The sequence below is a fragment of the Delphinus delphis genome, chromosome X (genome assembly GCF_949987515.2).
Source record: "Delphinus delphis chromosome X, mDelDel1.2, whole genome shotgun sequence".
Taxonomy (NCBI): domain Eukaryota; kingdom Metazoa; phylum Chordata; class Mammalia; order Artiodactyla; family Delphinidae; genus Delphinus; species Delphinus delphis.
Window position 1 is genome coordinate 49,794,973 of NC_082704.1, and position 27,392 is coordinate 49,822,364.

At 33.3% G+C, this 27,392-nt stretch overlaps 1 protein-coding gene across 6 annotated transcripts in view; it reads right to left on the minus strand.

Moving 5' to 3' along the window:
- Window positions 1-27,392, minus strand: part of PCDH11X (protocadherin 11 X-linked) — a 682,375-nt gene that overhangs the window by 196,921 nt on the left and 458,062 nt on the right. For all 6 annotated transcript variants that reach the window (XM_060002571.1, XM_060002570.1, XM_060002569.1 and 3 more), the window contains one exon: window positions 1,124-1,322. In XM_060002571.1, coding sequence (XP_059858554.1) covers window positions 1,124-1,322 — 199 coding nt within the window. The remainder of the gene's footprint in view (window positions 1-1,123; window positions 1,323-27,392) is intronic.

The window sequence follows — 27,392 nt, forward strand, 5'->3', positions numbered from 1 at the left end:
TGTAGAGAGAAAAATTTTGTTATGCTGTCATTGGTTCTGTATGCTTAGTTTTAGATTACATTCTGATCTTTAACCAATACATTTCCCTTAGTTTTTTGAGTTTAGAAAATAGAGATTAAAATACAATGTTGGGATAAATAAATAAATAAAATACAATGATGGGGAAGCCATTTTGTTCTCAAAACTGGAGGTTTATTTAAATTATATATCTATACAATCCATAATGCTCAAAATACCTTACAAAATTTCTATTTTATATTTATTTTATATGTTATGTGGTCCCTTTTTTCTTCTTGTTTTATACCTATGACTCTTCTCTATCACATATATGCTCTTTTGGACCTACACAGATTTATGTACATAAAACATACCTGAGGCAACTTATAATTCTTCAAATACAAGAATCTTCTGAGATATGTATAATCTTACCAAATTTTGTATTTCCCAAAATTATGAGGAAGTAGTGATGTTCAAGATACATGTTCAAGATAATAAATTTAATGAACTCTATTTAGTATCAACTTCATGATCCTTTTCAAGAGTTCAACATCTTTGGATTGTGCAAAATATATCCTTTAATACCTTCAGTCTGGAGACCAAATCTAAATGTTTTTCTAAATAGTAACATGGCTTAAGGCATGTGGTTTCAATACATTATTGAAAACCTCAGACCAATTCTTCTACCTTGGAGTCAGGATCTCTTATTTCCTCAAAAAATAATTAATTGTTTATGATTCTTATCTCTATTAAAGATTAAAAATAAAATCTAGAAAATACTTTATATGAATTATAAAAATATTTTATCTGTACAGAAATAAATGAATAAAATAAACTGGCTGATTATATACATATAAATACATATGTATGTATAGGTAAATGGAAAACTCTATGTCTAAACAAAATGACTATTCAAATTTCATAGTAAATTTCAAAGTAGATGTGATCACATATTTCAAAAATGATATACTGCTGCATATATGCCTTCCACCTAATTCTGTGTTTTTACTTTTTGAAAATGTGTTACTAACATAATTAAATGGCCAATGTTATTATGGCTGCAGTTGTTTGATTTTCAAACACAGTAAGCCCATTTATACTGCAGGACTAGAGAGGTATCACTTACTGGATTCAGGATCAGAGTTGCCATCCCCTTCAGTGCGGTTGTTGGGTGCAGCATGATCAAAGTACTCCTCCTGAGGATAGCCAAGGGGCAGGGCATGGGATGTGCTGGGAAGGTTGCCTGTATCATGGTCTCCTAGTCCACCATCACTGCTGCTTTCCTGAGAGCCTTCTGGTAGGTGAAATGTGACACGCCGCTGGGACTGAAAAAGACAGAAAATTACAGGGTTTCAGCTATGATCTGAATAATTGCTTAATACATCCAACTTAGAAAATGTATTATTTCAGCTATCTAGTGAAGTCACATTAATATTATCTTGAGTTGTGAACGATTTCAGGCTTTTGTGAACAGTCAGCTCTGTGTTCAAACCTGCTTTACCTGGCAGCAGAATTGCTTTTATTATATTTTTTTAACAGGGCATATCCAGTTGCAGAATAAAAGTTAACTTGTTCTAAAGCAAGAGGCTGTCACCCATATTGACATTTGAGCACATTGGATATTCTGATCATCATTTGAACATGGATTTATTTAACTATAGTTTGACAAGATTTCATTTTTTGAATAATAAACTTGAATAAATATAATGAAATTTTACTGTTATAGCTGTAAGATTCTGGTGGGCAGAAACAGTAAATAATAATACAAATTTATTCAATCATGTAGGCTTTTAAATTAAAATTACAAATCATCTTTTCAAAGAATCTTAAGGGTAAGATTTTGAATTGGAATTCATTTAAATCAATTCTACACTCTAAACAATAAAAATAATTACTAGGTATGGATAACAGTTGATAATTATAAAAGTAAACTACAGGGATCATCTCTTATAGTAATTATAGCAGAATATAAAAAACTTATACATGCCAATATATAAAGATGTAGGATTTGGTTCATGACATCCAATAGTGTGGTAACTCCACCAGATGTAGCAGTAATTTTGTTTGTGGTATTGCTACATGTAGTAGCTAGTCTCTGAAGATAGCCCTGACAATGGACCTCACATCTTGGTATTCAGACCCTTATGTAGTCTTCTACCACAATGAATATGGAGAGGCCCTGTGTAACCAAATCTCACAGTTTTTGCCTTGCTCCCTTAGAATACTCATTCAGGAAAATCAGCTGAGTTGAAAGTAGTCTGACTACTTGGAGACTGCCATACAGTGAGGAAGCTCAAGCTTCCCATGTGGAAAAACTCCATAAAAAGAAAGTATAATACAATACCCAGAGAGGCCCAGCTGCTCCAACCACTCGAGATTAGTGCTAAATATGTATGTAAAGAATCCATTCTGGACATTATAGCTTATGGTCTCCTTTGAGCCATCCATCCCAGCCATCTCCAGATATTTGAGCCGTTCCATTTGAGATACCAATCACTGTAGAGCAGAGATAGCAATCTCTGCTGTGCACTACCTAAATTCCTGACTTAAAAAATGTTAAGTACAATTGATTTTTGTTTTATGCTCCAAAGATTAAGGATAGTTTGCTATGTAACAATAGATCAACCAAAACATTTAACTACTAGTAGCATGAAAGATGCAATTTAGAGATAATTATTTAAGGAATTTATACATATCAAAGGGTACATGTAATTAGGCACTAGAAATTTCCATGACAGAGTGCATATACTTTCACAGGTTCAGGCTTGACAGTCAGCCATTTCTTCAGATGTTGGTATTGCTGTAGACTGTATGTTTGTGTCCTCTCAGAATTCATATGTTGAAACCTAATCCTCAACATAATAGCATTTGGAGGTGGGGTCTTTGGGAAGTGATTAGGTTATGAGGATGGAGCCCTCATTAATGGGATTAGTGTCCTTATAAAAGCAGCCCAAGAGACCTCCCTCTCCCCTTCTGCCATGTGAGGACACAGTGAGCTAATTTTGTCTGTCCAGCAAAGCTGCATTTGACTGTTCTCTCTCTAAGAAGCCATAAGCTCATTTAGTTATAGGTTAAACCCCATTTAATTCCAAAAATTACTTATAGTTGTGAATATATTTTCAGCCACTTCAAGTAAGATATAAGCATTTATGCTCACAAAACTTTTAAAAATTCAAGAACTGGAAAAACAGTATTTAAAAATGCCTGAAACATTGTATTATAGACATTTATCAACAGTCAGTTATTATATGTAACTTAAAGTCAAAATAATACTTAACACATAAATTTAAAAGTCATTGTATATAAAATAAGCCAGTTAAGCATGAGACTAATTTACAGTTGTTCCACTACAATGCATAACTGTTAAGAGGTATTTTAATTTTCTATTAAGACATAAGTCAGATATTTCAAGTATTTTTATCATTTAGCTTTTTTTAAAGTATTAGACCTAGATAATAGAATCTATATATAGGAAAATAATTACTGCTGACAAAAATAAATGAATCTAGAATTTAACATGTGCTAGTTAAGCATAGAGTCATATACCCTAACAGAATTAAAATTGCCAGTGAATAAAAGGTAAAGGTCTATCAAATGATAGAAGTAGGGCCTATATATATATTACTTCCAGATGTAAGAGAAATGGAGTTTTGTGTTCAATTGCTTATCTACACAGAAAAGAAGAAGGCAATTTAAGTCAAAAAGATATCCCATCCTATGACACCTGTAACTAGTAACAACTAAAATCCCTTGCAAAGGAATGCCCTAGAGTGAATCTGTAATTAGCCAGGTCACGTATTGACCCTCAACTCTTCTGATACTCATAAATTGAATCCCCTTAAGGGTACATAAGAGGGAATAAATGGGTTGGTAAGGACTCCCTTTAGTGAACACAACTGTTTTTTGTCCTTTCCCGAATGCCCGTAAAACACCACAAGCACCAGCATCCTGTTCCTGAAATGCAGTTCTTATATGTGACATTATTACGTATACACCTTTGAGATTTCAGTCATATTAATAAACTCTCTTGTCTATATTAACTTTAACAAATATTGGAATGCTTCAAGTGGAAACCAAGGTATGTTGTTTGGTCATTAATGGCTCTATATCATTTTAAAATAGTCTGAAGTTCAACTGCATACTGAGGATTTGATTTCTTTCTCAATTCACAGTTTCAAAGTTCACAGTCTAAAGCATTTTTTTTACCTATTTCTATAATCTATAGAAGGCATTCAAATATCATTGATTAAATGTAATATTCTATTTCTTTATTCAGTGAATTCACAAGAGGCTGTTTATTGGCACATGGGTGATTAACTAGGTTGTCCATCATTTTACAAAATCTCCATGAAATAGTTCCTTAGGTGAAATTGTTAGAATTTAATTTTTAAGGAATTGTTTCAAAAGGCTTCTGAAAATTTAATTTTTAATGGGAAAAGAACAGCTAACTATTTTTTCCTAGGGTTACTTTAATGATTCCTACTTAAACTTGCATTTTGCAATTTGTGACACTTCTAGGTAGAACTGAACATAAAATAATTATATGAACTTAACAATTTATGAATCCTTTGTAGTAAATTTTGGCAATCTGGTTTAACTCATTTACCCTTTACTTTTTAATGGATGAATCCCTAATCTCTGATGGCACTTTTCTGCTCAGATTCATAATATGGACGTATTCAAGATACAGAGGTATTTTTCTTATCCAGTATATTTAGAAATATTAACTATTTCATGAAAATCATTCCTTAGGTCTCTCAAAGAGAAGACTAAATAATTCCCTTTTTTCAAGTGTTGACGATGATTACTGTGCAATATAAAAGAGCTATTACGTTAATGACCATGTCATAATTTGTCTGTCTGCTACTCTTCTAGGAAGCTGTGGCATTCAAATTAAAGCAATCTATTGATTGCAATGGTGCCTTTACGGGATGGAAACAAATCCTGGATTATTCATGAATAAATGTCTGTACTGAAAGTCTAGTTATTTTTCTGCCAGTAAGAGAAAAGTCGACAGAGAGCCTCTCCCTATAATCTACATGCCTTCTTTTTACCTCAAATCAATCAAAATTCCAAAATGTATGAATGCTCAGAAATAATATTGGTGTTACCTAGATGAATCATTTACAGGCAAACTATCAAATTCCCAACATTCTTGTGTCCATTATACCTCATGAAGGCATAATTCCATACTAAATATCAGGTGAATATTGTTACATTTCCATAACATGATGTAAGTGACATTTTAGAAAGGTTAATCTGGCAGCAAAGAGGCTGCATACAGATAGGCCAGCCTATGAATCTCATTATTGAATGCTTGAGTATCATGTTTTAGAGGGCTCATTAGAATTACCTGTCAAAGTTTTCAAACTAATCATACATCCTTGCATTCCCCCTGACTCCAATTCTAATATACCTTGACCCAGTCTACCTTAGATTCACTGCCAACACCAGGAACTCTGATTAGAAAGGGTAATCATAGATACGGTTATTATTTTTTAAAGATTACCATATGCAAGAGTGTTTTTGATTCATATATAAAACATTTTTGATATCAAACTAACACATTTTAAGCTTCTGAGCTCCCCTATTCTATAATAATCAACAGCTTCATTCTGAATGTCAGAGGTAATCTGCATTTTCCCATGGGTCCTGTCTCTTTGCAAAAGAATTTATAATTACTCAATATATTATAAAGTTAAATGTGAAAATAGTTAGAAATTCAACTTGAAATTTTCACCAGCATTACATGGTCAGCACATATATCTCACTTGCAGCTCGTAATTCCCAGTGTAAAAACTCCCAGATGACATATTTTATAGTAGTCCTTTATTATTTGACCCTATACTTATAGTTATAAAGCCTCCTGCGTTTCCAACTCAAGTCATCTTGCAGGATATATCAGTTCACCTGATTGTTTTTTCAGGGTTCCATTTCATAAAATTTGAAAGGTCTGTATAATTTCTCATTTTCCCTTTCACATTATGTTCCTGAAATGTTTACCCTTCAAGGCTTTTATTTTTTTAATACCATAACTTATTACTAGCATATGCAGGAAGTTCTTCATGATCTTCTCCAGAATCAGATCTTCTCTTAGCTCTATTTTGCCATGATTTTTTTTCATGGCACTTGGTCATTTTTAAAATTTTATTTTATTTATTTAATTTTTGGCAATTGTCAGACATATTCATTTGATAGAAGACTACATGGCATTTCTTGAGGGCATCTTTCCTTGAGTCATGAATCATTTCAGCTTAATCAAAATGGAAATAATCTATTTGTAGATAGGTACTATGATGAATTGTTAAATTGGCAACTGAGTTTTGTGAATTTGAATCTACAATGCTTCAGAAACTACAATTGTGTGACTAACAATGAAAATAGAACAAAACTGAAAACCTAACATGCTTTGAAACTGGCATGCATACAAAAATTAAAACCAGATATTAAAATTGAAACCAGGCCATTGCAATGGTCTCTAAGACAAAACCCAAGTATCAATTTTAAAAAAATAGATGAAACATTTCTACATTGTTTTTGGTGCTAACCACATGTAGATTTAGTGACTTACATTTAAACATATAAATCATCATAGGACCTTCATTGTCCAAAAGCAGTTATCTGGTAACCTCAAACTATTCAAAAAACAGTCATTCAAGGAAGTAAGAAAGATAAAAAAAAAAAAAGGATGTGAATTGCTAAAATATTTAACAGGTAAGTTCATGCTAAGAATCATGTCTGCCTTACTCTGCTTTTTTATTTGAGTTTAACATCTTTGATTATTTGGTTCTCCGGCTCAAAATGTAATAGAACTCTTGGTAGCTGCTGGAAATAAAAACATTGACAGAAGGAGAAATTTCCACCAATTATTACTATATCTGTCTTCTGTAGCTATATAGAATAAGTGTGATTCTTGTACATGACAAGGCTTCCAGTGTTTGAAGATAGTTAAGCCTCATCTACTAATATTCCTATTCCAAGCTAAAATCTCCAACTTAATTTGGCATCTGTAGAGGAGCAGAATTTGCCACCCTGAAATATGTCTCTTTGGCATATTAATTTTTTTAAGCTGGTTCTTTTCTAAGCAGTAGACACGGGAAAAACTGAAAACCAAGTAGGAGTTACCCTTTTATAAGAAACATTTATATTTGTAAGGGAAATCTCCATTTGTAAGGGTGTGTCCCTCCCTGTACCTGAAGATTTAGAAACTCTTATTAATGGAGAATTCAATGGCTTAAATTTGCATAACAACCTTACTCTTGTTTACTGTGCTGTGCTTGGTCATCTCCCATTACTGCCTCTCCCATCCAACATCCTCTTTTGTCTTTATCTGGAGATGGTATTTAAGGTAAGGGCTGCGGCCATTTTGGCAAGTTACTCAGTTCTTCTGAGTCTCTCCCATGTATACATGTTAGTAAACTTTTGTATGATTTTTCTACTGTTAGTCTACCTCATGTCAATTTTATTCTTAGACCAGCTAGAAGAACCGGGAAGGGTAAATGAAAATTTTTCCTCCCTGACACAGTATTTTCAGATCGTTTACATTTTACTCTTTTCCTTTTTACCCATGTAATTTATTTATGTAATTAACAAAGTCAGACCTTAAATATTTACCACTTTATTGTTGGTGATAATGTGGGCTTAGGAGATGATGGCTTTATAGATCACATATGATACAAATAACCATTTTATTTTTCATAATATTAGTCAATATTTAATATTTTCAAGTTGTTAAATTGTTTGAAAATGTGTTTCCAAGACAGAAGCCACAAATTTTGCTTTGAGCAGTGCTTTGTCTCTGGTGTGACCTTTTATATTTGCAAAATAATTATTCCATTGCTGTAGTTACACAACATGTCTGCTTAATTGATGCATTTTAAACAAACCAAATGTCATTCAAGCAACAGATGGTTTCTGACTTGAATTATATAGGTTGGAATCACTATGCAGTATACAGTGAAAGATGAAAAACCTGGCATTGTCATTAATTGCATAAACACTTGGAACAAAATATTCTCTTGTTTAATGTTAGTAGAAATCACAACAAGAAACTATGTGATGGTGATCAAATACCAGTTTAAAAATAAAAATGACCTAGAAAATTTTCCTAATAAAACTGAAGAGTGCACATCAGCTGGCATGGTGGTAATTTATTTATTGCATTGTACCAAACATTGGTAACCTGTTTGTTTTAGATCCTTTCAAGTGTACATAAAGCATGTTTAACTTCATCTTCTTTACCTGGTGTTCATCAGAGCACATCAAAAACAACTGCTACTCAGGTAAAATGGGTAACATCCTGGAAATATATGAGATTAGAAGACCAATATTCCCTTTGAACTCTTGTCACTCTTTAAAAAATATTTGGAGTTCTATAATTCCCATTGGTAATCAAAGAGTAAATTAAAATAGCTGCATCTTCCAGCAACAACTGTCAGTGATGGAAGGTAGCAGTAAGCAATGTAGGGTTGAATATAGTTGAGGGTGGAAGGAAGAAGAATTGCAAAGTATTAGTATCTGTAGTATTACTGTACTCTTTTATTGTGCAACTCTTTATACAGATATATTTTTCTAAAAGCAGACCTCCCTCTATTTATTTTACATACAAACAAGAACACCCTTATATTCCATTTATCACACCCACACCCACACCCACACACACGCACACACACACAAATGGTATTAAAAATAACCTCAAAGTGATCTACAAGTTAAAAAGGTGAAAAAAATATTATGCTACTGTACCAAGAGAAGACTGATATGGCACTACCCTTTTCATTGCTTTAAAAAAGTTATATACACATATTTCTAAAATATATCTAAACTGAGGATGAAATAGAAACTAGTGAAATATTTTGTTTCCTAACCCCAAACCCTCAAATCAATCTTATGTGTTTACCTTAAATACATTATTTGGACCTATTGTAATATTACTTTTGTTGCTTTTCATTGTATTTGGGAATTAGGGAGAAAACGGCATTCAATTTTGGTAAAATTGCTAGCCAGCTAATGTAACCAGCTATTCCGTGGTTTAGAAAACACTAGATGCATACAAATCACCTAGTTGATGTGTTAGTAATGCAGATTCCTAGGATCCAACCCTCAAATATTCTGATTCAGTGGGTCTAAGATAGGACTCAGATGTTGCATTACAGAATCCTTTGACTACAATTTCAAGGGGAAAAAAAAGAAAACAAGGAGTCCTGCTTAAATTTTCTAAATATTTTTGAATAGACAATTTGACATTTTAAAATAAATTGAGTCATTAGAATAATGGGATTCTAATGTCAGACTGTAGTCTAATTAGTCATTAATTCATAATTTTTATATGAGACATTTCCTTTTGCATTCAGGAAATGTTCTTGCTCATTTTTGGTGAATGATACATATGATATACCTATGACATTATTAACATAGAGGTGACCATGGAATAAAATGATGACTGTGTGTGTGTGTATATATGTGTGAGAAACTTCATAGATATAAAATTATCTCTCTATAACTTGATCATGCTAACATGCAGTATTGTTCTGAACAAAAACAAAGATAATTCCAATGGTATTATAAGTATTAAAATGTATTTTCAGTTTATATGTATATATGAATGATAGAATAATAATACAATTTGATTTAATAAGCATTAATTATTATTTGGTGCAGTCTTTATAATACAAAATTCTGCTTTTATTGACACAGAAGACAACTTCAATGATAAAACTGTTAAAATTAAATATATGAATTTGATGCCATGGAGGAAAAAATGTTGCTGAAATATATTTGTACTTAGAAGCTCTTTAAGCTCTGTGGTGTTGAGACAACTTCATTTATAATACTCTGAACTAAATATAAGAACTCCAGGCCCAATACTGAATTTAATTAATGTTTAAATTCAATAAATCTTCCAAAATTACTTATTCTTGAAGTGCATTCTACAATTTGGTTTAAGGTAAACAAATTGAAAAGATTAGATCCTACAAAATACAGTAGGTCATATTTTACAATGTTCAATGAGGAGTGTTATCTCTAGATCTCTGAAGTTCCTATGAGATTTTGAAATAATGTCTTTTAGTGCTTTCCATGCATGCCCTGACAATTCTTCAGTAAGCGATCAACACATACAATAATTATAGTTGTACTTAGAAATTATATAGACTATTTCCTTGGATGTCTGAAAGTTTTTTCTAATATTACTGATTCCCAACATTACTGATAAATGATCTGTTTTGAAAAGAATGATTTTGAACATATTTTTAAATCTTTGAGTAAAAGGTAAGTGACCCATAAGTAAATGACATAAAGGTCAGGAGTAAGAACTGGTGACACTTTAGGAAATACCATTAGGTAATAATGTTTAAATTCAGACAGAATGCTAAAGTTAAAAATATTGGAGCATTAAGTTATTGCCATAAATAAGTAAAGAGATCTCTTTTTATTTTTTTTTCCAAAAAGTAATACTGAAAAGAGTTAGGCAGACCAAATACTATTTCTTTTACTGACAGGGAAACAATGTAGCAAACCCCTAAGATTTACTTCCATTTGACATCAGCCCCTGGAAAATATTTTGCTAATCAAGACATCACCTTCACTTAGCAACCACGGGCAACCAGGCAACTTAACATCCTTCACAGCTCCCTGATGGAAATATGGCACAAAAGAATTAATGTAACTCTATTGTTGAAAGATGAATTTGCCGTATATTACTGCTGCTGGATATTTTCGGTTCAATAGTTTCATGGAGCAGCAAATCTTCAAATCTTTTCAGTGTGTTTAGGTTAAGTTAGGTTAGTTTTCATGTTCCTCTAAAATAGCATATCTATGAACCTATTCAATTTTTTTTTTTTTTTTTTTTTTTGCGGTACGTGGGCCTCTCACTGTTGTGGCCTCTCCAGTTGCAGAGCACAGGCTCCGGACGCGCAGGCTCATTGGCCATGGCTCACGGGCCCAGCCGCTCCGTGGCATGTGGGACCTTCCTGGACCGGGGCACAGACCCGTATCCTCTGCATCGGCAGGTGGACTCTCAACCACTGTGCCACCAGGGAGGCCCCCTATTCAAATTTTGTTATAGTAATAAAACAAAATAATTACACCACTTTGAGAAAATAAGACAAGTAACTTGATGGTAAAATGTTTAACTCTAAGTTTAGAAGTTGGTCACAAGAAATGGGATAAATTCAAATTAAGGAGAACTGTTCACTCACAACTGGTTTTAAAAACAAGTTGGAAAAGTCTATCTGTGGTGCATTATACAGAAGATTTTACTCTGATCTAAATGATAACCCAAAAAAATATGTTGTGATGTTTAAATTTAAAAATATGACCTCAGACATAATAGGCAAGGGGAAGACAAAACAGAGATAATCTTGAAGTTACACAAGATACACACACACACACACACACACACACACACACACATACATACAACATGCTTTTCACAAATCCAAGTGCATCAATATGTCTTATTTTCCTTCTGGAGTTATTTTATTTATTTATTTATTTATTTATTTATTTTATTTATTTTTGGCCTTGCCACACAGCATGTGGGATCTTAGTCCTGAGACCAGGGATTGAATCCATGCCCCCTGCAGTGGAAGCATGGAGTCTTAACCACTGGACTGCCAAGGAAGTCCCTGGAGTTATTTTAAAAATTAATTTTAACAAATATGACATATTAAAAGTCATTTAAACAAATATTGATAAGCAAAAACTTCAAACAGATTATTTTAGCTAGATACTATTTGCTATATTGTTTAAAGTAATAATAATTTAAAATAAATGTAAATTTAAGCTAATTCTCAGAAACGTACACAGAATGATACACAAGAAAGTGAACTCTATAAAATGTGCATGCTTAATTTGATATTTAATAATCCCAAATATTTAGGAGCTTTTATTTTTTAATCTCTCTTTTTAAAAATTTTGTGCTGCCATTATTTTATGAAGAAATCACATCCAAGTTTTCTCTCCCATGGATTAATATTAACATTAACAAAAATTACTAGAATACTTATAATTTCAAGATGGTTACTGATAATTCAATTTGATAGCCCTTTTGGAAAATAGTTTATTTTCATACACACTTTAAATATGGATAAATATGATATGAATCACTGCACACACACAGTGATATGAATTATCATTTTAAACATCCTATCCAATTAAATTCCAAAAGCATTTGTTAAATGTCAACAATGTACTAGATACTGTGCTAAGTGCAAGGGACAGAAACATGAATAAAATATAGTTCCTGATTATCAAAGCATCGTAGAAGTTCACACTTCATGGTGAGTTTGCTCAGATAAACTTATTATACTTGAAAACAACTCATATCCAGATAAGCCACTGAACTTTCTGTTACTCTCAAATGAGCCAACAAAAGTTCATTTTCCCAGAGAATCATTCTTTAGTCAAACAAGTTAAATCAATTATCAAACTAGAGAGGTAGTATAATATGAAGTTTACATACCTAATAGACATTTCTTAAGGTGGAAAAAAAAAAGGACTTCTAATTGATACTCTAAAGTATTAATAAAAGTCTTTCTGATTGTTACAATCTTAGAATTCAATATCTGGAGACAGTGAGTGCTCTCTGGGAGACAAGGGATAAACCATCTTTGGATAAAACAGAAAGATTAAGATAAGTGACTTGTGCTATGGAAATCTAAGGCCGTAATCTCAGGGCTGGTAGTGGGGGGGAATGGACAAAATGTGACTTTATAAATCAATTGATAATAATCTTCAGAAATTTAGAATTTGGTACATGTATTTTAAAACAATTGAATTTATTTGATTTTTTAAATTTATATAAAATAAAAATAGGAATATGTACAGTTCTGTGATTCATTTCAGAAGAAAAAAAATTACAAATATAAAAATGAGGCTTTGAAAATCCAACAGATGGAAGAAATGTTCACATATTGAGGTATAGGGAAGTCATTCTGGCTTATACATAATTTAACTTAAACTTTATGCTGAATAAAACTGCCTGTTTGTGGCCTATCAAACATACAGTGCACATCTGCTTTAACCGTTAAAGAAAATAATGCATTTAAAAATGATTATTTGAATAAATTCAAATTATTTTTTCTCCCCCATAGCAGCATGAAGTTTGCATCATTTAAACCAGTATTTCTCAGTACTTGGTCTAGGAATAGTGGGGGTGGTGGTGGTGAGTGACAAGGTCAAATTAAATATTCAAATTAGTTGGTCCCATCACAGACCTATTGAATCAGAATCTCAGGTGTCATGGTCTAGAAATCGGCATTTTTACCTGCACCCTTCATGATTCTTATGTTCACTACATTTTGAGTGCCGCTAATTTTAAGCACTGACTATGGATAAATTATTAAAAACTATATTATTAATTGAACATTCATTTTCAGCTAATTGAAGAAAAATAGAAGGGAGAAAATTCCAAGCACTTAGATGTGATTGTAATTTTTTTTTTAATTTACACCATAACAATATTTATTAACTAGATTGATCAAAATAGTTATTGAATACTTAGATATTGTTTCTACCACATTGAAAATGCATAATATAAATCAAGAAACCTAATATGGTCAATACAAACCAGAAGAATCAGATGTTCATATAGCTGTATCTAATTCTCCCAATAATCCACTCATTTAAGATTAATTCAAATCTCTCATAGTGTATCTCTCTTCTAAAGTAGTTGTGACCACTGAAAGTTATGATTTCATGACATAGACACAAGGTGCACATTAGGGGAACTGAAGAACAAATATACACCTAATGTACTTCTGTTACATTAACAAGAAATGGAAAGCATGATACCAGTGATGTTCTATACAATTTCAAGAGTAGTTTCTTAAAATCTCTCTTCTATTCTTATAGATTATTTATTGATTATTTGTGTTGACAGATTAATGGGATAAATATTACCTCAATAGAGCTGATAGCAGGTAGAATTTATTTCTTGTAAATAAATGCAAGTGGCAACTGCTTCACCAAAAAGAAAAAAAAAGTTTTATTTCAAAACACACTCACACACACACAAACACACACATCCTTAGGATTTAAAATCTAGAATAAAAAATCAAATGAATCAAAACACCTCATTATTAACCTTTGAAAATGAAATGACAATAGATAAGTCAAAGTTACATTAGAAATTCCAGAAGAGTTAGATATTTATCTCTGAAATTACTTAGTCAACTAGTATACATAGAAATGTATGCTATTTATTTAAAGTTAAATGTAAATGTATTTTACCTTTATGTGTGTGTATATATATATATATATATATATGCAGTCATACATACTAACAGTGAAAGCATTCATATACAAATAAATGGAAATAAATATCAATAAATGAACTCTATAGAGCTCTAAGAAGACTATACTAGGCAAAAGGTTTATATGTCTTATGTAGATTTTCTAGGTTATCTTGCAACATAATAGAAACTAGTGAAAATACATTACCAGTTAACTCTGATTAATACTATGGAAATATGGTTTCTTTAAAAAGATTATTATGTTTAGAATTAAAATTCCCTTAAATCTCTTTAACAAATATGCACAACATTCCTAGGATATTAGAACACCAGAACTGAACTTAAGAAATATTTTGGGTCCATACATTTTTTTGAAGGTTCTCAATTATCTATGGCCTCAGTTATTAGTGATAAGTTGATTTTGACTAGTAAATACATATTTGAAAAAATTTCTGCAAATGTGATAGTATAATAAATTATAAAATGGTCATATAATCAACCTAATCCTTATTTCCTCTTCAACCACAATATATCAGCTTAAAATAATCTCATATGCTATTTTTAATAATACCATCTTGTTGTTCTAAATTACCACTGCTCTCTCATTATCATATGATATTGACTGAAAATAGGAAATCAATCTGATTTTAGAGAGCTTTTCTAAAAATTCTGATAGAGAGCGAGAGAGGGAATAAGGACAATAATGAAATATGTACTACAGGAACATGAAAGAGTTGAGTGAGAAAATACAGAAGATTTTAAATATAAATTGAAGTAAGTTTGCAACAATCAAGGAAGCAATTTTAATTTAAAATTGCTTCCATGATTTAACTAAATGGAATAGAAATCTCCTGAGTCTCACTGCATTTACAAGCCATTTCCTATAACAATATCCATAAGAAAAACCAGGCTCTGTTCTCAGTTCTATACATGATTAAGATCAAGATTTTCCTGACTTGTTTTGTCATTCTCCATCTTCATTCAAACTGAGTCACTTTGCTGTACAGCAGTAATTAACACATTATAATTCAACTATACTTCAATAAAAAATAAATTTAAAAAATTACATGATACATACTGTCCTATCAATGTTAAGTATTATGAGTAATTCCAACATACCAATACTACCAATGAATGCACATATATGGCATTATAAGTAAAAAGAGCTGGCTCAGTGTCTCCATTAGTCACAGCACACTTGCCTCTCACTGTTGCGGCCTCTCCCGTTGCAGAGCACAGGCTCCGGACGCGCAGGCTCAGCAGCCATGGCTCACGGGCCCAGCCGCTCCGTGGCACGTGGGATCTTCCCGGACCGGGGCACGAACCCGTGTTCCCTGCATTGGCAGGCAGATTCTCAACCACCGCGCCACCAGGGAAGCCCCACAGCACACTTTGAGACAGATGTTTTTCACTCTGAGTACCTTACTCTTAATTTTCAGTTACCCTTAAGCTCCGTGCAGGGTACTATTCAGCTTGGGCTATCACTTATTCTGCAATATCTTTTTGCAAAATGAAACATTATAACTGCCACTGAGTTGACAGATTCAAGGGATGAAGAGGCCCAGTGTGAGACTGTGAAATTGGTGAAATTGAACACCTGGTGATAGTTAGCACATACATCCATCACAAAAATTAAGAACACCATCGGGAATATAAACATATTCTTCCTGGATGATTGAATATTATCAGCATAATCAGTGTTAGTATTAGATACAGGCAAGGCATTGTTTAAGTAGTGGTCACAAAAAGAATGGTAAAAATTTAGTGTTTCTTAGACTGTTTTCTTTTCCACTGTGAAGGCAGTGATGTTCGTTTATTTCTAAAACTCACTAAACATCGTGCACTGGAATCTATACATTATAAGCTGTAGCTCTCTTACAACTCATTTCAACTGTAAGTACTTTCAAGAACAGACACACACAGTAGACCTATTGTTTCCCAACTGTTTAATTTATTTCAATTCTACCAGAAACAGTGTCTCTTAATCTAACAATTGAAAAGTAAATGATAATTGGTCCGGATAAATGTTGTTAACACCTTAATCAGTTGATACAATGTTTTAAATGGAAGTATCTTTTGCTCTTTTATCTAACAACTGAGACAGAATCCATTAAGAGTGTTGGAGCAATTCATGAAGAAGGAGCTGCATGAGAAAAACGTCCAACTAAAATTAAAAACCAAAGGAAATCTTTTAAGATCTGAGTTAGTAAAAAAAGAAAAAAAGAAATTACAGCGATTTCAAGCTATTTTGTTTCTGCTATAAATAAGAAGTAATTACATCTAAGTCCATTTTATCACTTGCTTAATAGTTTACTAATAGTTACTAAATCAAGCAATACCTAGCCTAGAAGGGGAGAGTCTATCAGTGAATTCACTTTTTTTTCCCCCAGCTTTATTGAGAAATAATTGACATATATCACCATATATGTTTAAGCTTGCAGCATGATGGTTTGATTTTCATATATTGTGAAATGATTACCACAAGAGGTCCAGCTAACATCCATCTTCTCTTATAGATACGATAAAAAGAAAAGAAAGAAGAAACAAACAAACAAAAATCCTCCTTGTGATGAGAACTCTCGGGATCTACTCACTCTCTTAAAAACTTTCCTATATAGCACAGAGTGGTATTAACTATAGTTATCATGTTGTACATTACATCCGCAGTACTTATTTATCTTATAACTAGAAGTTTGTAACTTTTGACCACCTTCCTCCAATTCCCTCCCCCTAACCCCTGACTCTGGTAACCACAAATCTTACCTCTTTTTCTATGAGTTTGGTGGGGATTTAAAATTATTTTTATTAGATTCTACATATAAGTGAGATCTTACAGTATTTGTCTTTCTCTGTCCGAATTATTTCACTGAGCATAATGCCTTTTGTCACAAATGGTAGGATTTCTTCTTTTTTTATGGCTGAATGATATTCTATTGTGTACAACAACCTCTTTATCCATTCAGCTGTTGATGGGCAAGTTAGTTGTTTCCAGGTCTTTGCTATTGGAAATAATGTTGCTATGAACACGAGGGTGCAACTATCTTTTCTAGTTAGTGTTTTCTTTTCCTTTGGATATATTCCCTGAAGTGGAATTGCTGGATCATATGATAGTTCTATTTTTAATTTTTTGAGGATGCTTTATAGTTTTCCATATTGCTTGTACCAATTTACAATCTCACCAACAGTGCACAAAGGTTTCCTTTTCTCCACATCCTCCCCAGCACTGTCTGTTAATTCATCCCCCTACCCGTGCATAGCCTGGGAATGCTTCACACCTGGTACTGACTTTGCTCTGGGGGTGATCAGCTCTGCTTGCCTCCTTCTCAGCTTTAGTGCCACTGGGCCACACTGCTTCCAGGAGCTATTGCCAGCCCTTCTGGTCAGATGGGGCTGGAAAACACTCTCCACAGTGAGTGGGTCTGTGATCCAGCTCCTCGCCTGCGCATCGGAAAACTGGGCTCTAGGGCCAGCAAAACTCCTCATTTGACGATGTGAATCAGGCAGATCTGCAGCCTGCTGAGTTCCCTGGTCAGAATGTACCCTCACTTGTTTCTGCATTTGAGCAAAGCTGCTGGTTGGAATTACTACTTAAGTACTGCAGATATGAACTCTATCTGCCAAGACCCTTGTGCTGGTTGTTGCAACCACACCCTCCACCCCACTCCTGCCTCCAGTCTACCATCATAGTCATATTCACAGTGGTTGAGGCTTCCAGATTTCCCTGCAATCCCATCATGTGAGATCTAAGTAGGGGCTTCTGAAGAGTGACCCATGATGCTGAAAGTACTTGGTTGTCCCCTGGTTCTCTTTTCCCACTGGAAGAAAAATAGGCTCAAGGGAGACTTCTCTGCATGGAGCTGTACTGGCCTGTGTGAGGGACAATGCAGTCAACATGTAGCTGCTTCTCTTATCCTTCAAATGCAGTCTGTCTTGGTCTCTGTTGTACATGGAGGTGTTTCAGCTTCACCCCTGTGTTTTAGCATCCTCTCAATGATGCCCTCTTCTTGAAGAGCTGTTAATCTTCTTGTGAAGGGAATTGACATCACGAACAACTTATGTCACCATCTTGATGACATCCTCTCTCTGAATTCACTTATTATATTGTAATAGTTTAGTTCATTTTAAAACATATTTTTCAAAACAGTTTAAAATTGAGGGTTGGATTATTGTCCTCTATCAAAAGAAATAAACAAGAATTGCTTATCATGAAAAATAGGACCATGCCTCTTCCAAGAATCTTTTATTTTTCTCCATGCTGTCTATCAGCATATTTTTGTGATAGCCTTTTGAAAGGAAATTGTGATATGGATAATCATTAATTCCTCATTGTCCTACATGGGTTCTGGCCTTAATTTCTTTATTCATTAGCATATATTGATTGCATTTGAGCTTAAGAGAGAGATTTATTTACTCAGCTAGTTATCAGTTTCTAAGAATCATACTGAATCAATGTGCTTTTAAATGGAATAGATACATAATATCATTTCTTGCATTATAAAGATAAATAAATTTCATCAGTGTCTCATAATATAATTGTAATCACCTCATGCATAGAGCCTTTGTTTGCATTATGACCCAAATCCAGCTGATTGTCTTCCTTATGTACCCAAAAGTATCTAAAGCTTTATACTTAAGAGCCAGCCACAGAAGGAAAATATTTTCCACCATGCTTTTAAGGCTTGCGAGTTAAAAAAAACCCTGATGCTTATAAAAAATTGCTAAGGAATTTTTCCTTCATTGATTTTTACAACATAACATATTAGTAATATTACAAATATATTTACTTTACCCATAAGCATTTACATACTATAAAAAAGGAAATTCTGTTTTCTGTTACTGATTCACTATACTGAGAAACACTCTTTCAAAAAACACCTATTATTATACTTTATTATATATGTTAATAATTATTAGCTTAGTTATACATTTATGGATATATAAATGTACTCACATTTTCATCATATGTTTTCTTATTTTAACATGGCAATTACCTTCTGATGTATAGAAGTCAGTAATTATTATCGAATATACAGGTAATCCTCCATATCTGTGGGTGCCAAATCTGAACCAACCAACCGTGGATCAAAACTACTTGAAAAAAAATCTGGAAAGCTCCAAAAAGCAAAACTTGAGTTTGCTGTGTGCCAGAACATATTTCCATAGCATTCACATTGTATTTACAACTATTTCCATACCATTTATGTTGTATTGGCATTATAAGTAATCTAGAGATGATTGAAAGTATATGGGAGTTTGTGCTTTGATTATATGCAAATACTACACTATTTTATGTAGAAGACTGGAGCATCCAAAGATTCTGGTATCTATAGGAGGTCCTGGAACCAACCCCCTGTTGATATCAAGGAACAGTTTTATATACAAGATCTAAACACTCCCAGTGTTTCCACTGTGAGCACACTATCCATGCCACTAACATAGTTTGCTAAGAATATTACATTAGCTACCTAATTGGTCTTGTTAACTTCAGTCTATCTCTCTTTCCATTATCAACATATCAGACAGAGTAAATTTGTTGAAACCAAAGTCAAATTATGTCAATTATCTTCTTACAATACTCCAGTGTCTTTCTATTTCACTGAGAGTAAAAGTCACAATCCTATAGTAACCTTCTAATCTCTACATAATCTGGCCCTTCATTATATCTCTGACCCATCATACTATCATTTTCTCCTTCCTCAAATCGCTCAGACATAATGGCATCCTGGTAATCCTCATACACATCAAGTCATGCTCCTGCCTCATAGACTTTACACAGTCTGTTCCTTATAACTGGAAATGCTCTTCTTCGAGTTACCTGAAAGACTCTCTCATCTCCTTCAAGTCTTTCCTCTACTATCACCTTACAAATGAGGCCTACCTTAAGCATGCTACTTAAACTGTGACTTGCCCACCCCCCAAGTGGTGTTACTAATACTATTTCCACTTCTCTAGGTATTCCACAGCACATAAATAGCTTCTAACATACTATATATTTTTATATTATCTTTACTGCCTATCACCTCCATGAAGACAGAGGCTTTTGTCTGTCTTATTCACTGTAATATGCTCAGTGCCTGGAACAATGTCCAGAACTTAGTAGGTAAAAGTCAATAAATTTTGTTGAATTAAAGTAATGAATTTAAGGACTGATATTTGTAAAAGACTATAATACTTAGACTTAAGTTACATGTTGAGAAATGTAATGTTTTATGAACTGGATCTTCCAGCCTGTACCTAAGATATTGAAAACAAATGTCAAAAGTAGCATCCTCGGGCTTCCCTGGTGGTGCAGTGGTTGAGAGTCCGCCTGCCAATGCAGGGGACACAGGTTCGTGCCCTGGTCCGGGAAGATCCCACATGCCGCGGAGCAGCTGGGCCCGTGGGCCATGGCTGCTGAGCCTGCGCGTCCAGAGCCTGTGCTCCGCAATGGGAGAGGCCACAACAGTGAGAGGCACGCGTACTAAAAAAAAAAAAAAAGAAGTAGCATCCTCTTTTCCTATTTAAGTCAGTTCAGTAATGAACATTCAAGTTGAGATGCCAAACAAGCAACTGGAAATTCTGTTTTGTACCTCAAAAGAGAAGTCACCTACACTTTAAGGAGTCAGTTCCAATTGAAGAAGTGTAGAAGAAGGTGATTTTTAAAAAATCTAGTACTTACTGAGTATTAATTTCAGGGAGTATTTTTTACTAAGAGTTTTGAAAATGGGATAGCATGGGAGATAGGAGAATCAAGGATAGAAAAGGAATGGTCAGAGGAGTAAAAGAAACAAAATCTAAGAATGAAGGATGTAGGCTGATGATTTCAGATATCAGCTAGATGATAAGACGATTGACTAGGATGTTTCAGGTTCTCATTTCCCCAGTGAAATACCAAAGTAAACGACAACATACTTAAGAAAGTAGCTTTGTTGGAGCTCTAGAAAACAGTTAAGAATATGCATCTAACAAGTGAATGCCCAACCAAGAAAAATCCACACTCAAAACAGTAGGGAATTCGTGACATTTTTGCTTATTTTTGCCCCATTCCTTCTCCAGTGGTGTACAGTAAAGAGGAAGCAGTCCTACTCCCAGTTGCTCACTCAGGAATGAAGGAAAAGTGTCAAAATTATTTTCAACATTCTGGCTTTTGAGGAGGAGGGGCTACCCAAAATATGTGATTCTGTCTTTCCTGACTCAGAGTATTGATGGGAATGATGTAATAGTTTGGCTATCAAGTTAGAGGCCACTAAAAGCAGTACTTGTAACCATGTTCTTCAAAATCACCAAAAAATTGGCAAACTTTTAGCTAGATTTACTAAGAAAAAAAGAGACAATACTCAAATAACTAAAATCAGCAATGAAAAAAGGATATTGAAACCAACTTTACAGAAATAAGGATTGTAGGAGTGTACTATGAACAAATGTATGTTAAAAATTTCAGTAACCTAGATGAAATGGACAAATTTTCAGAAACATTCAACATACCAAGGTTAAGTCATAAAGAAATAGAAAATATGCACAGACCTATAATGAGTAAGAAGATTGAATCAGTAGTCTAAAATCTCCCAACAAAGAAAAGCCCAGGACCAGATGGCCTCACTGGTGAGTTTTTAAAAATATTTTAAAAGGAATTATACCAAAAAAAAATATTATACCAATTCTCCTGAATATATTCCAAAAATTTGAAAAGGAGGTAATTCTTGTCAACTCATTCTATGAGGAAGCTATCACCCTGATGCAAAAGCTAGACAGAAGACATCACAAGAAAAGAAAATTATAGAGCAATATCCCTGATAAACATTAATGAAGAAATCCTTAACAAAATGCTAGAAAACAGAATTCAATAGCACACTAAGTGGATTACACACCAAGACTGAGCAGGAATTATTCCTGGAATGCAAAGATGGCTCAACGTATGAAAATCAATCAATATAATATGCCAAATTAACAAAATGAAGGGAAAACAAATCTCATTTGCTTCAGAAAAAGCATTGACAAAATTCTACACCCTTGCATGATAAAATTGCTCAATAAACTAGAAATAGAAGGCAATAATTTCAACATTATAAAGACCACATATGAAAATCCAACAGCTAACATCACACTCAATGGTGAATGTCTATAAGCTTTCCCTTTAAGATCAGGAACAAGACAAGGAAGCTTGTTTCTACCACTTCTATTCAATATAGTACTGGAAGTCCTAACTAGAGCAATCAGGCCAAAAAGAAGAAGTAAAAGGCAATCAATTGGAAAGGAAAAGAAAAGATTATCTCTGTTTGTAAGTCTACATGAACCTACATTAAAGAACCATAGGGCTTCCCTGGTGGCACAGTGGTTGAGTCTGCCTGCTGATGCAGGGGACATGGGTTCATGCCCCGGTCCGGGAAGATCCCACATGCCGCGGAGTGGTTGGGCCCGTGAGCCATGGCCACTGAGCCTGCGCATCCGGAGCCTGTGCTCCACAACAGTAGAGGTCACAACAGTGAGAGGCCCATGTACCGCAAAAAAAAAAAAAGAACCATAAAGATTCCACATCACACAAAATGTTAAAATTAATAAACAAATTCAGCAAAGTTGTAGGATGCAGAACTAGCACTCAACAATCAGTTTAGTTTCTATACAGTAACAATGAGCAATCTAAAAAGGAAATTAAGAAAACAATTTCATTCCCAATAGTATAAAAAACTATTCTTTTGTGTAAACTTAACCAAGGAGGTGAAAGACTTATGCACCAAAAACTACATAATTTTACTGAAAGAAATTAAAGAAGACACAAAGAAATGAAAAGACATTTTATGTTTATGGATTGGAAGACTTAATATTATTTAGGTGTCAATAATACCTAAAGTGATCTATAGAATCAATGAAATCCCTATTAAAATCCTATATTTTTTTGCCTATATAAAGAAATCCATCCTAAAATTCATATGGAATCTCAAGAAACTCCACAGAGTCAGAACAATCTTAGAAAAGCACAAAGTTGGAAGTCTCACACTTCTTGATTTCAAAACTTATTACAAAGCTATGGTAATCAAAACAGTGTATTACTGGCATAAAGATAGATATGAAGACCAATGGAATAGAGTAAACCTATAGAATAAATAAGTCCAGAAATAAACCTTCACATATACAGTCAAATGCAAGTGTGCCAAGGCCAGTTAATGGGGAATGGACAGTCTTTTCAACAAATGATGTTGGAAAATATTGATATCCATATGCAAAATAATGAAGGTAGGCCCTTACCTTACATCCTATACCAAAATTAACTCATAATGGATCAAAGACCTAAACATAAGAGGTAAAAACTATTAAATATTTAGAAGAAAACATAGAGGAAAATCTTCATGACTTTGGATTTGGCAACTCTTTCTTGGGTAAGGCAGCAAAAGTACAGTCAACAAAAGAATAAATACATAAATTGGACTACATTAAAATGTAAATCTTTTGTGCATCAAAGGACACAATCAGTTGAGTGAGAAAACAGCTCATGAACTGTATAATTAAAAATGATTAAGAAGGTAAATTTTATGTTATTTGTGTTTTAGCACAATCTTTAAAAATGTTACAGTAGAGGAGGGAGTCATATAAAACGGGACAGAAAAAAAAGATAAACAAGACGACAACAACAACAAAAACTAAAAAAACAGTGATTTTCAAGAAGCTATGAACTGAGAAAAATCAGCTGATATTGGTAACCACTGGTTCCCTTTAAGAAAATAAAATGATAAAATTGTGAAAAATAATTCCAGGTTTCACAAAGTTTATGAGTTGATGTCTTCTGGTAGCAGTTATGGAATGAATGATCTTTTAAATAATTTGAAGACAAAAGAAAGTGAAGAGTTTGGGCATAAGTCTGAAGGAAAAGCAGGGCTTAAGACATTTAGAATTGTTTGTTTTTTAAACTAATGAGGACCTGATTGATTGTGCATAAAGATATAGGAAGACCAAATAGAATAATGACTTAAAGATGCAAAATGGGGGAATTCAAAGGAGAGATATATATTTTCTTCAAAGATAAAAACAAGAAAAGACAGTGAAAGGAAAGATTCAATAATATTCTGAAGTGTAGAGGAGAAAACCCAAGTTAAATTATCTTAATCTTCTAAAGAAGATAGCAGTTGAGATAACATCTGGCAAATCGTTAAGTGGCATAGGGTAGGACTCGGAGTTTGAAAAGACTGAAAAAGTTTGAATCAGCTTCTGAGGATAATGTGATAAGAAATAATAAGAGGACTAATAAAAATACTGCCCAGAGGCACCAAGAACCCTGACAGCATGAGTTTGCCATGGTCCCAGACAGGCCATTTAAAAAATATATTTTCCAGCAGTTCTTGGAAATGTGTGAACAGAAGAGCAAAATGCTTACTTTTGCATGATTCAACCCATTAGTTTTAATATGAATGACACTTTAGTGACCTAATGAAGACCTACAGTGCCCAGAATGGTGCCCAGAGCATATAGACAGTAAAGAGATTTTGTTGACCGACTAATGATGCAATGTCTTTTTAAATATGTATGATGTAGTAGAAGTTAGAGAAAAAAAGAAAAGAAAGAAAAAGCTACACGAAGGCAGTTTTGCTGGTATTTTTTTTTTAAACTACAAGATGAAGGGGAGAAATTTAAGCTTTAGTTTAGACCAGAAATACTGAAACAGCATTTTGAGCTGATGTCCAATTTTTTTCTCAGCTATATTTTTAAATAATCCCCTCATTTTAGAATTGCTTACCTGATTTATGGACATCCAGTTTAGGTAAGCTCAATTCCTAGAAAAGACAATTCTATTCATTCATCTTACATGTAATATATTGGACAAATTCAAAATATTTTGAGTATTAAAATATTCCAGTCTTTCAAATGTTGTAGAAATAGAAATGAAATGAATCTATTGCCCTAAAATAATTTTATGCTACAGAAAAGTAGCATAAGAAAAGCAAGAGATAAAGCTATATTTCACTTTCACAAAATGATAAAAGTACTGTACAAGCACTTCAGAAAAGGAAACAATTAGAATCTATATAGTTTTATTTGTACCATTGAACTTATTTACAAAACAGAAAATAGAGTCACAGATGTAGGAAACAAATTTATGGTTACCGGGGGCGGGGGGGGGAGTGGGTGGGGGAGGTGGAGGAGGGATAAATTGGGAGATTGGGATTGACACATACACACTACTATATATAAAATAGATAACTAATAAGGACCTATTGTATAGCACAGTGAACTCTTCTCAATACTCTGTAATGATCTATATAGGAAAAGAATCTAAAAAAGAATGGATATATGTATATGTATAACTGATAACACTTCGCCATACAGCAGAAACTAACACAACATTGTAAATCAACTATACTCTAATAAAAAATTTAAAAATAAACTATACATACTTTTAAACTATTAAAAAAATCTACGTAGTTTCAAAATGAGGTATATTTTAAGCTTCATAAAACGTAGACTTCAGATCTTTCAAATGTAGATAATTTGTAAAAATGATTCCCTAAGGAGTGAGAAAATAAGGATCCTAGCAATGAAATTTGATTGAAAGATTTTTTTTTTATGCTTAGAAAAATAGGTTTGTTTGCTCTTACAGACAACTCATTTAAAAAGTATGTGCTGGGTGCAAGTCACTGAGGAGGAGCAGAACGACTGTTTTTTTTTTTTAATGGAGCAATATTGTGTTTTAAGAAACACTTTTGTTTGCTTGTTCCAATAAGATCTAGTTACCATGCACATAGCCCAAAATGCAGTGATGGAGAGACAGACTTCTTATACTTGCAGATTGTATATATATTTTAGCTCATTTGCTGGCTCTGTAAATCTTAAACGGCAGAGCCAATCAAATCTATTGTGTCATGAAATGAATCAGATGTTAAGTCAGCTGGAAACACTGGTTTTTGATCCACTGAATTTTATCATCGAGTCATGAACTTTGACTTAGACTAATGTTTAACTTCAATTAGTTTGCTTTTATTGTATTGTGTAAGAAATTGAATACAGCAATCCAAGCTGTTCACTGAGTATATGTACCAAGGGATACATTTATCCTTAATTGTTGTGCAAAATCCATTTGGATGTTTTAAACTAATGTAGTAGCCTATAGACTTTTAAGTACAATTCATTCTCACTTGCATTTTCTTTCCTAGTGATCAGTAACTTTAAATAATGAGATCCCAAATTTGACTTTATTAGTGATGATTATAAATAATCAGTCCCTTCTGAACAACCCAAAAGGTAGAGATAATCTGCTCACACAAAATGTATGTTTATCTTCCTTCATTCCCAAACTTATCACATAAATATATACTTTTTCTAACAAAGGGCAGTTAGTATCAAAGAACACAAATGAGATGCAATGAAGAATAGCCATTCCTGCCCCAGGCATGAGACACCACCACTAAACAATGTGTGACAATCAATTTCCAGGGAAAATGTACACTTTACCTACTGCCTTCTGATGACAGCTTTTCATGGGAATCAGATTATAAGGCTGCAGGACTACAGGTTAGTGAGAATTGATGAAACCATAAATGTCCTTGCTTTAAGACTCTACAGCCTGAAATATAAACTTCTTGTAAGACTAATAGCACATCCCTTATGAGCAGAATTTGTAATAAACGAATAGAAGAACTTATAGATATCAGATTCTAGATGCTAAAAGAAAATAAGAGGAGCTAATGGACGTGGGATAAAATGTTATTCTGTTTGCCCAATATCACACTTTTGTCTCTATCTGTGAGCACAATAGAATATTTTCTCATGTCTGTTTGAGTCCCCGATTGTGTTGCTGGTAACTTCAGAGCTAGGAGGAATACTGAGTTTCTTTAAGTCACAATATAAACCATGGGTGATTATGGACAGACAGAGAAATATCCAAATAATCAAATTCCTGTGTTAGAACAAAGTTCAGTGAAGCAAACAACTGTAAGTGTATAACAGAAATATATATATATTTCTGTTATATAAATATAAATATATATATATATATATATATATATACCTTACCTGAAGTATTATAAGATTGTTTTTCATAAAAGACTGAAAAGTATAAATCCAGTACCTAAAAGGATCTGGCCATGGCCAAAAATACAGATTCTACTTTAAATGAATGCATACTTTCAACATCTTTGTGATTTCAATAACATGAATGTGATATCTTATCATTTTGTGTGTGGCACATAATTGGCA